This window comes from Osmerus eperlanus, chromosome 1 (genome assembly GCF_963692335.1).
Source record: "Osmerus eperlanus chromosome 1, fOsmEpe2.1, whole genome shotgun sequence".
NCBI lineage: Eukaryota > Metazoa > Chordata > Actinopteri > Osmeriformes > Osmeridae > Osmerus > Osmerus eperlanus.
The window spans coordinates 1,522,726-1,536,449 of NC_085018.1; the positions used below are offsets into that span (position 1 = coordinate 1,522,726).

The window sequence follows — 13,724 nt, forward strand, 5'->3', positions numbered from 1 at the left end:
CAGCAGCACAAACCTTAAATCCCAAAACGAAACAACACACTGACAAAAACGATCAACAAACTGGGACCAAGACTGAGAAGAACGACTAAGACAACAAGTAGAAACAGAATACAGAAGCTTTAAAGGCTTGTTAACAAACGCAACGATCAGGCCAGGAAAGATAACCCAAGACATGGCAATGAAGGTGAGGCAGTTTGGCTGAGTGGGAATCTCATCCTCCTGTAAGTCAACAAGGAGAACACAGAGTCTGGGGGACATCTAGTGGAGAAACACAACACCACATCCGTTGTGCTGCCGTTGGGAGTCTGCCACACCACGATGAGACCAGCCATGGCCCAGTCATTGATCACTTTGCCACTTGGTGCGACAAATCTTGGAAGGATGTGATCATAGACTTCAGAACTCATGCTTTGATCTATGATACTACAATCATACGATTTCACATTGATGAAAACCATGACAACTAGGTTTTTTTCTGGCTTTTATAGAATCAATCTTGTCCTTTTCCCTTGGATCATGGTTTGGTACCTGTTTTGTGTGTGTGTAGCACTTTGACATGAACTTCTTGAGAGTTCCTATATTTTAATTAAATGTTTATACTACAATGATACTTGTTTTAAAGTATCTGTTTTGAATATCCGGTACTATCAATAAACATGGTCCAAATGCTTTTCTTTTTTTTTATGGTACTTGTTTATTTAGGGGTAGATCATATATATATCTATCTATCTGTCTATTTATCTGTCTGTCTGTCGCTCTGCCTGCCTGCCTGCCTGTCTGTCTGTCTGTCTGTCTGTCTCATAAACAAGTAAAGTTTAAAGCCCTCATGTAGCCAGTATTGATAAGAAGAGGCAGGTCAAACGTCGTAATCATACCTCTTCACCGTAAGGGGTGTGTCTGTAGAGAGTTTGTGTTTTAAATAGCACTACAGCATTAATTGTCTTGGAAAGGAAAGGAGTGCGAGCGGTGTGCGTGCACTGAGTGTGTCTTCACTGGAGTGTGAGCGGTGTGTGTGCACTGAGTGTGTCTTCACTGGAGAGTGAGCGGTGTGTGTGCACTGAGTGTGTCTTCACTGGAGAGTGAGCGGTGTGTGTGCACTGAGTGTGTCTTCACTGGAGTGTGAGCGGTGTGTGTGCACTGAGTGTGTCTTCACTGGAGAGTGAGCGGTGTGTGTGCACTGAGTGTGTCTTCACTGGAGTGTGAGTGGTGTGTGTGCACTGAGTGTGTCTTCACTGGAGTTTGTGCACCTGTTGTTCCACAAAAGGAAAATTGTGGTGACGAGGGCACTCCCTGTAAAGAAAATAAAACCTTTACCACGACACAGCAGTGGGCTGTGTTGCTTCACTCACATCGCCATGCTCAACTGTTCCTGTCTCCTGTAACAGAAGACCTGCTGTAGAAAGACTCAAGTCGTTCCAGAACAGTAAGAATGGTCCATGTTTAGTAGTACGGGCGTTTGGTGAGACCAGGCCTGACCTAATCTTACAATACCTGTATGAACCCAAATAGCCCCTGAATGCTTGGATCAGGTCTGGATGTGTGTGTGTGTGTGTGTGTGTGTGTGTGTGTGTGTATGTGTGTATGTGTGTGTATGTGTGTGTGTGTGTGTGTGTATGTGTGTGTGTGTGTGTGTGTATGTGTGTGTGTGTGTGTGTGTGTGTATGTGTGTGTATGCGTGTAAGTGATCTCAGAGATGGAAAACACTCCTTTTACTTCCTCCTGGCTTCGCAAATAAGATGAACAACATTCCTTGGCTGTCAGACCAGGATATGGAACATGTGATCCCTCAGTCTCCCCAACCATCTTTATAATCTATCTGTCTTTGTCTCTCTATCTCTCCATCTAGCTATTTCTCCATCTCTCTATCTATAAATATGTGGTGTGACTCCTCAGAGGCAGGGATGTTGTCTGTCTTCGAGCCACACAGTGGCATCTTGGTTAGCCTCAAACATTAACACTGGGCATGAACTCAGCAGGTTATGTAATAGGTTCTGTGTGCCTCAGGGGGACTTGGAAACGAACATTTTCATGTCATGATGTTATAAACATCTGGGTTTCTGGGAAGTACATGGGCAAGAAGGAGAATTCTGATGTTCCATTTGGGATCAGTCAATATCGGTTGTGTTTATTCCCCTGACTGGATGTTTGGTGGTTTATTTTCTTTATCATGAAAACAATGGATGGTTGTTGAAATTGGTCCTTCATGTTTAAGTGTAAATTAATTTACATTTACATTTATTCATTTAGCAGACGCTTTTATCCAAAGCGACTTCCAAGAGAGAGCTTTACAAAGTGCATAGGTCACTGATCATAACAACAAGATAGCCACAAAACATTGCGAGTAGCCAAAACATGAAGCACACATTGTGAACAACCAAAGTAAGTGCCAAAGGGAAGAACCATAAGAGCATGTAGTTAAACAAGTTACAATTAAACAACATGAACTGCTATAAGTGCAAGTGTACCTGTGGAAAAAAAACAAGCAACAATAATAAAAAACAATATATCACAGCGAGTACAAAAAATTTAAATCAGTTACCACTAACCACAAGAGCAACAAGTCTCTGAGCAAGAGTCATTGTGATCCTTAAGGAAACTAACATCGGGTCAAGCGAACCATTCCTATGTACCGTTGTACTCCCGGAACAAGTGCGTCTTGAGCCTTTTCTTGAAGGTGGAGAGACAGTCAGTGTCTCTGATGGAGGTGGGGAGTTGATTCCACCACTGGGGGGCCAGACAGGAGAAGAGCTTGTGTTGGGACCGGGCGGTCTTGAGCGGTGGGACCACCAGGCGGTTGTCTGAAGAAGACCGTAGGTGACGGGTGGGGGTGTAAGGCTGCAGGAGAGACTTGATGTAGACGGGTGCAGTCCCGTTCACTGCTCGGAAGGTCAATACCAGGGTCTTGAATCTGATACGGGCCATGATAGGTAGCCAGTGGAGAGAGATGAGGAGCGGGGTAACATGGGAGCGTCTGGGTAGATTGTAGACCAGGCGGGCCGCAGCGTTCTGAATCCTCTGAAGAGGGCGGGTTGCACATGCTGGGAGACCAGCGAGCAGCGAGTTGCAATAGTCCAACTTGGAGAGGACAAGTGCTTGGACTAGCAGCTGGGTGGAGTGCTCAGACAGGTATCTCCTGATCTTCCGGATGTTGTAGAGGGTGAATCTACACGACCGGGAGACCGCAGCAATGTGGGCCGTGAGGGAGAGCTCGTCGTCCATGGTAACCCCAAGGTTCCTGTCAGAGGATGAAGGGGTCACCGTCGCAGATCCCAGGGTGATTGAGAGATCGTGGGAGATGGAGGGTTTAGCCGGGATGATGAGAAGTTTTGGTGAGGTTCAGCTGGAGGTGGTGCTCGGTCATCCAGGCGGAGATGTCTGTGAGGCAGGCCTCGATCCTAGCTGAGATCCCCGGATCGGTCGGGGGGAACGACAGATACAGCTGCGTGTTGTCAGCGTAGCAGATAGTTAATTAGCATATATGTAGCCTACATTTGCAAACAAGGGGTGTCATTTATTTACATTGTTCTTCATATGAAAATAATGAAGTATTATGTTTTTTGTTTTGTTTTGTTTTTAAGAAAAAAATGTATGATTGTGGATATGTTGACATCAGTTATTACAATTAATATATATACACCACGTCACTAGGAGGCGCTGATAACAACACAATGATGCATGTGCATTAGAGACGTAGGAGAGTCTACGACGGTGGCTCATGTGCACGCTTAAATTCAGTTACTCTTGAGTAAAATAATTTGTTACTAAGTCTTTACGTGTGTACAACCCTGCTTTACATTACAGTCACCCATGTAATTTATGGTCAGGAAATGCCTTACAAAAACGTCTTTAACATTTTGAAATAGTAGCTACTACAAATAGCCTAGTATCTAGACTACCACACTGATGCCATGGGGTGGCGCAAGTGTCCTCTCCACCAGCCCAGCCAGAAGGCAGCAGCAGTAACGGACACACGCTTCAGTCACACCAACTTTCTCATCAGCACCAGTTGTATCGAGTTCTGACCAGCCCGAATAGAAATCGTGTTCCTTGGTAGACGATCGCCGTGCTTGGCATTTGGGAAAGTCTTCTAAACTCGCAGTCTGCGCATTTAAATAAACTTTTGTAGGCTTTCTGCAGGGCAATATTGGAAAGACCTTTGAAAATGACTGCTCTTTTAACGTTGTTGTTGCTGTTTTTGAGGACTTTAGAGTCTCGTCGAATTGGCTCTGGCCACGCAGCGCTGAGTAAGGAGAGGACCGCCCTAGGCACAGAGTTGAACCGGGAGGCAGGTGAATTGACCCAAGAGGATTTTGCCGCATGGGTGAGTCCTCAGCAGGGTGAATCTATCACGATAAAGGAATCCACATCTCAGAATTTCGACATCTACCCCAAAAGAATCCCCCGAGGCGCCAAAGATGGGAGCCCAAAGAAACGGGACCAGAATTCTCCTCATAATTACCGACACCCTAGACCTTATGATCCGGACGGTTACTTTACAACACCTAACAGCGCACATCATTCCGATGGTGCTGTGAACGTAGGGGCCCGGGGAAACTCCTCTAACAAAGGAACTGTGCTCCTTCACAACCCACTCTACCCCGTTACCGAGAGCTCCTACGGGGCTTACACGGTCATGCTACTGGCTCTCATCTTGTTCGCCGTGGGTATAGTGGGAAACCTCGCGCTCATGTGTATAGTGTGGCACAATTACTACCTGAAGAGCGCTTGGAACTGCATCCTGGCCAGCTTGGCTTTCTGGGACTTTCTGGTGCTGTTCTTCTGCTTGCCCGTCGTCATCTTCAACGAACTCACCACGAAAAGGTTGCTAGGTGACCTCTCGTGTCGTCTAGTTCCGTACTTGGAGGTAAGAGAAGTGATCCTTTGTCAGCAAAAATGCAAACGTTAGGCAGAAACCGGACAGGTGCGTCATGTGCAGGTGTTTATAAAAACACCCAGCCCATTAAAAGAATACTACAATATTATTTGGTCAGATCTAGACTTTACAAGTCCGTGTTGGGATACTCTTCAAAACAAAGTTAAAGTTAAAAGTTAAAAGTCTAAGTAAATATTACAATTACTATACTACATATTGTACAATAGCATAATAACTAACGTTCCAGCAATTCTTTGGGCGTATTACCTAATAAGCCAATTTCTACATTCTGGGAAATACTACAGTTACACACTGTTTATCCAGAGTAGGCCTATGCCATACTTCAAGTTTAAACTGTACTTAATGACTGGATGGGTGTGTAAGTAGCTAGTAATTGCAGTATGTGCACCATTGCCTGTGTATATAGTTGTCTGTAGACTGAGTTAGTAGCCTGCCAGCCCCTCACTGTGTCTCGGCAGTTAGCTCATTGTTATGCTAACGAGCGCCTTACTTTAATTGTTGAAGGGGTGTGCTTAACTAATTGATGGCATTAGACTCTTGCTGGAGGAGGGGATTTGGGGCCAGAGTGACCTCGATAATGATAGGCTGTGCTCTCTTTCTACCAAGCCCAAGAATAGCAAAATGTCCATATATTTTACGGCATTCGTTTTTTTTCAACATAACGGCACGGCAAATGATCGAAAAAGTAAACAAAGTTTTGTCAAGTAAAGCGTTTAACTATTGGGCATTGGATAACGATTGCCTACTCGGCCAATTCAGAGTAATACAGTTGGATTTTATGACAGTCTTACATTTCCTTGAGATAGCTGCAGGAGTCATTTGAGGTCAGACAGTTTGTACTGTATGGGCAACTGTACTTCTGCGGGATTTACAGTGTATCAATGTTTCTTTTGGTAGAATAATCTCTGATGATTTATTTCATATGTCCCTTCTCCTCTAACTACTGTCTGGTCTTTTATTAAAATGATTCACCCCTTCTCTCCATTCTCCATCTTCCCTGCACTCTTTTTCCTACCTCTATACCTCCCATAACCTCCCTCCCTCCCTGCTCTCCTTTTGCCCTTCTCCTCCCCCCTGTCAAGGTCACCTCTCTGGGCGTGGCCACCTTCAGCCTGTGCGCCCTGAGCATCGACCGTTTCCATGCCGTCACCGCCGGCCCGCCCCTCCGCGCCGGCCCGCGCGTGGAGCCCTGCCAGTCCATCCTGGCCAAGCTGGCCGTGGTGTGGCTGGGCTCCATGCTGCTGGCCGCGCCCGAGCTCCTGCTCTGGAAGCTCAGCCAGGAGACCCTCAGCACCCTGCCCTCCGCCCGCGACACCACCCCCCGTCTGGGGGCCCTCGCTGGGCTGAGGGCCTCCAGGGACGGAGGTCCTCTTGGGGGCGTGCAGCAGCCCCAGCCGGGGGGCCCCCTGGTGGACATGTGCGTCCGCAGGCCCTCCTTGGACCTGCCGGAGTCGGTGTACTCCCTGGTGCTAACCTACCACGAGGCGCGCATGTGGTGGTACTTTGGTTGCTACTTCTGCTTACCCTTGTTGTTCACGCTGGCTTGCCAGTTGGTGACGAGGCACGTGGCGGCGCAGGAGGCGCTGCGGGGAGGAGCCGGCTCCGGCGGCACAGCCGGCAGTCGCTCCTCCTCTTCCTCCTCGTCCTCCTCGTCTTCGCTGAAGAACAAGCAGCGTGTCCGCTGGGAGCAGCGTTTGAGCTCCACTGTGGTGGCGCTAGCCGCCATCTACGCCGGCTGTAACCTGCCCGAGAACGCCTGCAGCATCGTCCTGGCGTACCTCTCCTCCCCTGTCTCCACGGCCACCGAGGCCCTCCTGGCTCTGATTGGCCAGTTCCTGCTGTTTGTGCGTTGCTCGGCGACGCCGGTGGTTCTGCTGTGTCTGTGCCGCTCGCTCGGCCGGGCCTTCATGGACTGCTGCTGCTGCTGCTGCGACGAGTGTCTCCCAGACGCCTCCTCCTCCACCTCCGCCACGGCCCCCTCCACCTCTGCCTCCGCTCTCTCCTCCCCCTCGTCCCTCTCCCCCCCCTCCCTCTCCCCCCTCTCCCCCTCCACTCCCTCCCCCAAGAAAGACAAGCTGAAGATCGTGTCTGGGACTTCACCAACGATCTACTTTGACAAGGCGAAGGACGCGTCCTCTGTGCTGGCTATCGGTACTCCCTGCTGAGGCCGAAGGCCTCTAGCTCGGCCCCAGCCGAGGGCAGCTCAGCTGGGGACACAGTCAGGAAGCTGCCCTGCTCCTCCATCTTCAGGCCACACTGGATGGACCGGGTCCACATAGAGAGGCAGCCTGCTGGACGTTTTGGGCCCAAGTCTTTTCTAGAGAGACGATGTTCAGTAGTTAGGGTTACAGACTTGCAGTGAATGAACACTCTCTTCTATGACTTTGGTTTGTTCTGTTTGGTTTGGCTTTGAAATGTATGTAGATATGTCAATCAAAACTGTACATTTGTCGCTGAATACGAGGAAAGCTGAGCTCAAAACTTTGATCAACCACTAGTTTTGAAAGGTCACTGACTTTTTTTTATGAGTTTTTATGAAAAAAAGAAAACAATTATGTTGGCAAGCTGTGGGTCATTTAAGCAGAGTTGAAGAAGTCAAAGGGACTGTACTGTGGGCTGACTGTTCTCTTTCCGCATGCCTTCAAGGAATCTTCCAGAACCCAAGGAATGTGAACCAGTGACACACGGCGTCAAAGTTTGTCATAATATTCATCACTGGTGATTCAGTTTACAGTCAATGTTCTGTTGGGGTTTAATCAGTGAACTCAACTCAATCAAAAGACTTTTGCTTAAACAACTCAATTCATGTTGGAGTTAACCCTCATGAATTTATCAGTTTTTAATGGATGTGGGAATAATATTAATTGTCTGGGTGTGGCGTTTCTCAATCTTTTGTCCTTCAAGACCCACAAAACCATTTCAGTCTTGAAACAACATCAGATACGGGACTATGTCAGTCTATTTCTTGTTTTTCAGTTCTAAGCCCTTTCTCAGCTTTCTGTAGCCTAGCAGAGAGGGAGGTCAGACCACTAGAAAACTATGGTAGCTATTTCTCTTGTGTAAGATTTCTAACATCTACTAAACATACTATTTTCACATATCATGTAGCGAGATTACAACCAATGCATTTCGAACCAGTATTCAACAACAAAGTTTATAAACCTTTGAAACTTTGAAACAAATTATGTAAGAAGAATGTTAATATGAACTGGAAAAGCTTGTTACTTTACTTTACACAAGATGTGAGTTTGAAAAACTGTTTACAACTTTGACTCAATCCAATATACATATACGAAGAGATACCCCCTCACCTTCATGTCATAGGAAAATCTAAACTGAAAAACAATTTTCTCACAAACTGTGTAAATGCTAATATTACTCAAATATGATATTACACCTGGCAATGGTAAGTACCCTGGCATTGTGAATATATGTCGCTACCTGTGAATTCAAAATAACATACTGTATTTAGTAGAGATGTAATATTGATAGTATATTTTTGGTAATTTTTGTTACTCAGTTCTCTACCCAATAAACTCTGAGGCTGACTGAGAATGTTGTCATGTTTTCTGGTCGAAGAGATCATCGCTGAGGGAAAACATTCCCTGCATGAGCACTTCAGTATGAGGTTAAACAGGCTACTATGTCTGCACGCACACACACTCCCTCACACATTTACACAGACACACACATTTACACAGACACACACATTTACACAGACACACACACTCACGGACACACAGACGGTTACAAACGACCTCAGTCTCTCCCGCTCACTCGGTCTCTCCCACACACGTACACACTCCCACCATGTGTTCCTCTCTCACACAGAGACAGCGGGGCTTCTTCTCCCAGCTGCATCTGTCCTGTGTGATGCGTCCCAGCTCCCGGAGCTGAAATATTTGTCCTCCCACTTAGTTGTGCCTGGGCCTGGAGAAAGGACTGAGGGGAACAGCTCTCATAAGGCCAGCATTGTCCCTAGCTGCCCTCCCCTTCCCCCACCCCAGCCAAAGCCCCCTTGCCGCATATCAATAGCTGGCCACCAACTCAGTTGCCAAGCTACAGTCACATTTGAGTCCCCCCCTTCCAGAACCCCCCCCCCCCCCCCCCCATTGGTCGGCCAAAAAGAAAGAAGTGAAGTTGGGGTGGAGGAATGGGGGGGTTGGGGGCACAGTGATCAAAACAACCCGGCTGCACTTTCCCAAAACCCCCTCGGTTTCTCTGGTGGTTGCTGTGGCAACATGTGCAGGGGGTGGGGGTGTTGGGTGGGGCTGCGGGGTTCTGTCAGCTGCTCTGTGAAGCCAGACACTCCTCCCCCACCTGTACCACCTCTAACTCTCTTACCCTCCTGTCCATCCCTCTGTCTCACCCCTCCTTCTGTCCAGCCCTCTGTCTCACCCTCCTGTCCAGCCCTCAGTCTCACCCTCCTGTCCAGCCCTCTGTCTCACCCTCCTTCTGTCCAGCCATCTGTCTCACTCTCCTTCTGTCCAGCCCTCTGTCTCACCATCCTGTCCAGCCCTTTGTCTCACCCCTCCTGTCCAGCCCTCTGTCTCACCCTCCTGTCCAGCCCTCTGTCTCACCCTCCTTCTGTCCAGCCCTCTGTCTCACCCTCCTTCTGTCCAGCCGTCTGTCTCACCCTCTTGTCCGGCCCTCTGTCTCACCCTCCTGTCCGGCCGTCTATATCACCCTCCTGTCCGGCCCTCTGTCTCACCCTCCTTATGTCCAGCCCTCTGTCTCACCATCCTTCTGTCCAGCCCTCTGTCTCACCCTCCTTCTGTCCAGCCCTCTGTCTCACCCTCCTTCTGTCCAGCCCTCTGTCTCACCCTCCTGTCCAGCCCTCTGTCTCACCCTCCTTCTGTCCAGCCCTCTGTCTCACCCTCCTGTCCAGCCCTCTGTCTCACCCTCCTGTCCAGCCCACTGTCTCACCCTCCTGTCCCAAAACCCCCTCGGTTTCTCTGGTGGTTGCTGTGGCAACATGTGCAGGGGGTGGGGGTGTTGGGTGGGGCTGCGGGGTTCTGTCAGCTGCTCTGTGAAGCCAGACACTCCTCCCCCACCTGTACCACCTCTAACTCTCTTACCCTCCTGTCCAGCCCTCTGTCTCACCCTCCTGTCCAGCCCTCTGTCTCACCCTCCTGTCCAGCCCTCTGTCTCACCCTCCTGTCAGGCCCTCTGTCTCACCTTCCTTCTGTCCAGCCCTCTGTCTCACCCTCCTGTCCAGCCCTCTGTCTCACCCCTCCTTCTGTCCAGCCCTCTGCCTCACCCTCCTGTCCAGCCCTCTGTCTCACCCTCCTTCCCAGCCCTCTGTCTCACCCTCCTGTCCATCCCTCTGTCTCACCCCTCCTGTCCATCCCTCTGTCTCACCCCTCCTTCTGTCCAGCCCTCTGTCTCACCCCTCCTCCTGTCCAGCCCTCTGTCTCACCCTCCTGTCCAGCCCTCTGTCTCACCCTCCTTCTGTCCAGCCATCTGTCTCACTCTCCTTCTGTCCAGCCCTCTGTCTCACCCTCCTGTCCAGCCCTCTGTCTCACCCTCCTGTCCACCCTCTGTCTCACCCTCCTGTCCAGCCCTCTGTCTCACCCTCCTGTCCAGCCCTCTGTCTCACCCTCCTGTCCAGCCCTCTGTCTCACCCCTCCTCCTGTCCAGCCCTCTGTCTCACCCCTCCTCCTGTCCAGCCCTCTGTCTCACCCTCCTGTCCAGCCCTCTGTCTCACCCGCCTGTTCAGCCCTCTGTCTCACCCCTCCTCCTGTCCAGCCTTCTGTCTCACCCTCCTGTCCAGCCCTCTGTCTCACCCGCCTGTCCAGCCCTCTGTCTCACCCTCCTGTCCAGCCCTCTGTCTCACCCCTCCTCCTGTCCAGCCCTCTGTCTCACCCCTCCTCCTGTCCAGCCCTCTGTCTCACCCTCCTCTCCAGCCCTCTGTCTCACCCTCCTGTCCAGCCCTCTGTCTCACCCTCCTGTCCAGCCCTCCATATGCTTGTTGCACTTGCAGGAGGGGACATCTTTGAAAAAGGTTAATTAAGATGAGAGACTCCATCTCTCTCGTTCTCTTTTTCCTTTCACTAAACTTGTTTGTTCTTGCCAGCCGTTGTACTCCGTTGCTAATGTACTCCTCCCCCACCTGTACCACCTCTAACTCTCTTACCCTCCTGTCCAGCCCTCTGTCTCACCCTCCTGTCCAGCCCTCTGTCTCACCCTCCTGTCCAGCCCTCTGTCTCACCCTCCTGTCAGGCCCTCTGTCTCACCTTCCTTCTGTCCAGCCCTCTGTCTCACCCTCCTGTCCAGCCCTCTGTCTCACCCCTCCTTCTGTCCAGCCCTCTGCCTCACCCTCCTGTCCAGCCCTCTGTCTCACCCTCCTTCCCAGCCCTCTGTCTCACCCTCCTGTCCATCCCTCTGTCTCACCCCTCCTGTCCATCCCTCTGTCTCACCCCTCCTTCTGTCCAGCCCTCTGTCTCACCCGCCTGTTCAGCCCTCTGTCTCACCCCTCCTCCTGTCCAGCCTTCTGTCTCACCCTCCTGTCCAGCCCTCTGTCTCACCCGCCTGTCCAGCCCTCTGTCTCACCCTCCTGTCCAGCCCTCTGTCTCACCCCTCCTCCTGTCCAGCCCTCTGTCTCACCCCTCCTCCTGTCCAGCCCTCTGTCTCACCCTCCTGTCCAGCCCTCTGTCTCACCCTCCTGTCCAGCCCTCTGTCTCACCCTCCTGTCCAGCCCTCCATATGCTTGTTGCACTTGCAGGAGGGGACATCTTTGAAAAAGGTTAATTAAGATGAGAGACTCCATCTCTCTCGTTCTCTTTTTCCTTTCACTAAACTTGTTTGTTCTTGCCAGCCGTTGTACTCCGTTGCTAATGAAGTACTTTTAAAGTTGAAGAGTCTCCTTAAGTAGGTTCATGTGCCAGAACCTAGTCCCTCGATGCAGACTAGGAGGACAGTGGAAACTGTGCATTTGTGAGGTGACCCACATGAAACGTGGGGTTGCTTTCTTGTAAGCTGTTAAGTAAACAGGTTTTTAGCCAGGTCCCAGCCTTTGGAAAACACTTGGATGAACATTCTGGAATGGCCACTTTGAGCTCTTCAACAGGTTGAGTGGAGACACTCTGAAGAAGATTTCAACAATGGCTAATCAGTTTTCAGACCACAGAGCAGCAAGGAAAAGCTGATTTTTAGTCAGGAACACTGTCAGAAAACGCATGGCAGTGATTATTTTTGTATTATTATTTTGAATTAGACTCCAACAGAACCTGGGGCCTGTTCCATAAAGCCCGCTCCAAAAATCTTGGATTAAAGTCTCAAACCTGACTTGAATTATCCTTACAAATCAGTTGGGGCTAAAGAGGTTCCATAAAGGCCAATTATAGTTCACGCAATCTGACTAATTCAAGCCAGATTCAATTGTCAAGATAATTGTGGGTGCACCCTATTCTTAAGCAGCCCAAGAGGTAGAACATGGATCATATGGATCGACCATTGCAGAAAGCAATGTTCAGGTGTCCTCTCCCTGAGAGTACGCTCTCTGTAAGCTGAGTACTGTGACAGCTCCTTCAGGCGTTGGCAACATTAGGGGCTTAGCCTCCTTTTATTACATACAGTGTAGCCCAAAATAGTTTTTTGAGCATTATGTAATATAAACATTACATTGGACTTTTATGTTTGCCGAAAATGACAACCTAAATTTAACATGAAACATTAGGGGCTCAAGCCCCAGAAGCCCCCCCCCCCCCATATGAACCATATGAAGCTTGCGCAAGTTCAGTCAGGCAAGACCGATCCCTGCACTTGGGCTTAATCGTAGCGTACACTACTCATTCCCCCCGCTAAGAACGCCCTACCTTCCCCCGTTCCCTGGTCTGACGGTCACTAGGGTTCAGGTCGATTAGCGCTCTCGCTATCAATTAATGGCGTCACATGATCCGTGCCTTTAAATATGATTCTCTCCCTCTGTAGTTTGTTCATGCTATCAAGTGCGCGACCCTCCACCACCCCGTCGCCACCCGGTTCCTGTCTCAGTCTTCGGCTCGATTGGTCGTCGGCTGCTGCCACCGCCACCAGCGTTGATCTATATAATTCCCCGTGGGGTTCAAGCTCCAAACACCATAGTACATTTATTAGTCTGTAATAAACATCTTTCACTCATCCCAGGTCTCTCCTGATTGAAATGTAGGTTGTCCTTTTTCATAGACCTTTACTCCATTGATTTAAAAAAACATACACCCACTTAACACATCTAAGTTTACTTTGTTGACACTTAACCAATAACTTGGTTAATGTATTGGGAAAATAGAAGATAGAGGCATGGATTTTGGTTTGTTTTCGCAATTGTACTGTTAACTATTTATGTAACTATGATCATTCTATTGGGATAATTTAGGGATGAGACACATTTTATTTAGCAAACTCATAAGTATCACAAACTACCATATAAGTAGAACGTAGGCTATTTAGGTTTGTATCATTCTGAAATCATTGTTCATCATTGTATAATGTATGTATAGTGTAAGTACATGTCTATAAATGTAGGGCTACATTTTTAACTGATAGTGGTTAATAAAGTAAAATATGGCTTCATAGCCACAAGGTCCATGGTAAATCATCTCTTCCTCGTCAGGTCAGTGTTACAGGAACGTCTGTTTAAGCAACAACACAGGCTAAGCCTGACAGTTAGCCTGCCCCGGACCAGGCTAGTTTTGCAGCATAAGTTGCCATAGTAACTGAGCTTGAATTACATTGAACTGGCTTTACGGAACTAAATCAACTGGAAATGACCAGTTTGACCAATGACCAATCAATCTCATTGCTATTCTGTGACAAGTTGTTTTCTGAGGCTGGGTCTTGGTGTTCAGTC

At 49.1% G+C, this 13,724-nt stretch overlaps 1 protein-coding gene across 1 annotated transcript; it reads left to right on the forward strand.

The window, feature by feature from the left end:
- The first annotated feature begins 3,990 nt into the window (after positions 1 to 3,990).
- gpr37l1a (G protein-coupled receptor 37 like 1a) lies at positions 3,991 to 8,449 on the forward strand. The gene is made up of 2 exons (XM_062484969.1): positions 3,991 to 4,864; positions 5,977 to 8,449. Exons 1-2 carry the CDS (start codon positions 4,163 to 4,165, stop codon positions 7,057 to 7,059), a joined length of 1,785 nt encoding a protein of 594 aa, XP_062340953.1. The 5' UTR covers positions 3,991 to 4,162; the 3' UTR covers positions 7,060 to 8,449.
- Positions 8,450 to 13,724: the final 5,275 nt, after the last annotated feature.

What these genes read in the sequence shown, in the direction of transcription:
- gpr37l1a (XM_062484969.1), top strand. Translation starts at nt 4,163, where the DNA reads ATGACTGCTCTTTTAACGTTGTTGTTGCTGTTTTTGAGGACTTTAGAG. An exon ending in GTCTAGTTCCGTACTTGGAG is followed by an intron (nt 4,865 to 5,976) that starts GTAAGAGAAGTG and finishes CCCCCTGTCAAG; the next exon opens with GTCACCTCTCTGGGCGTGGC.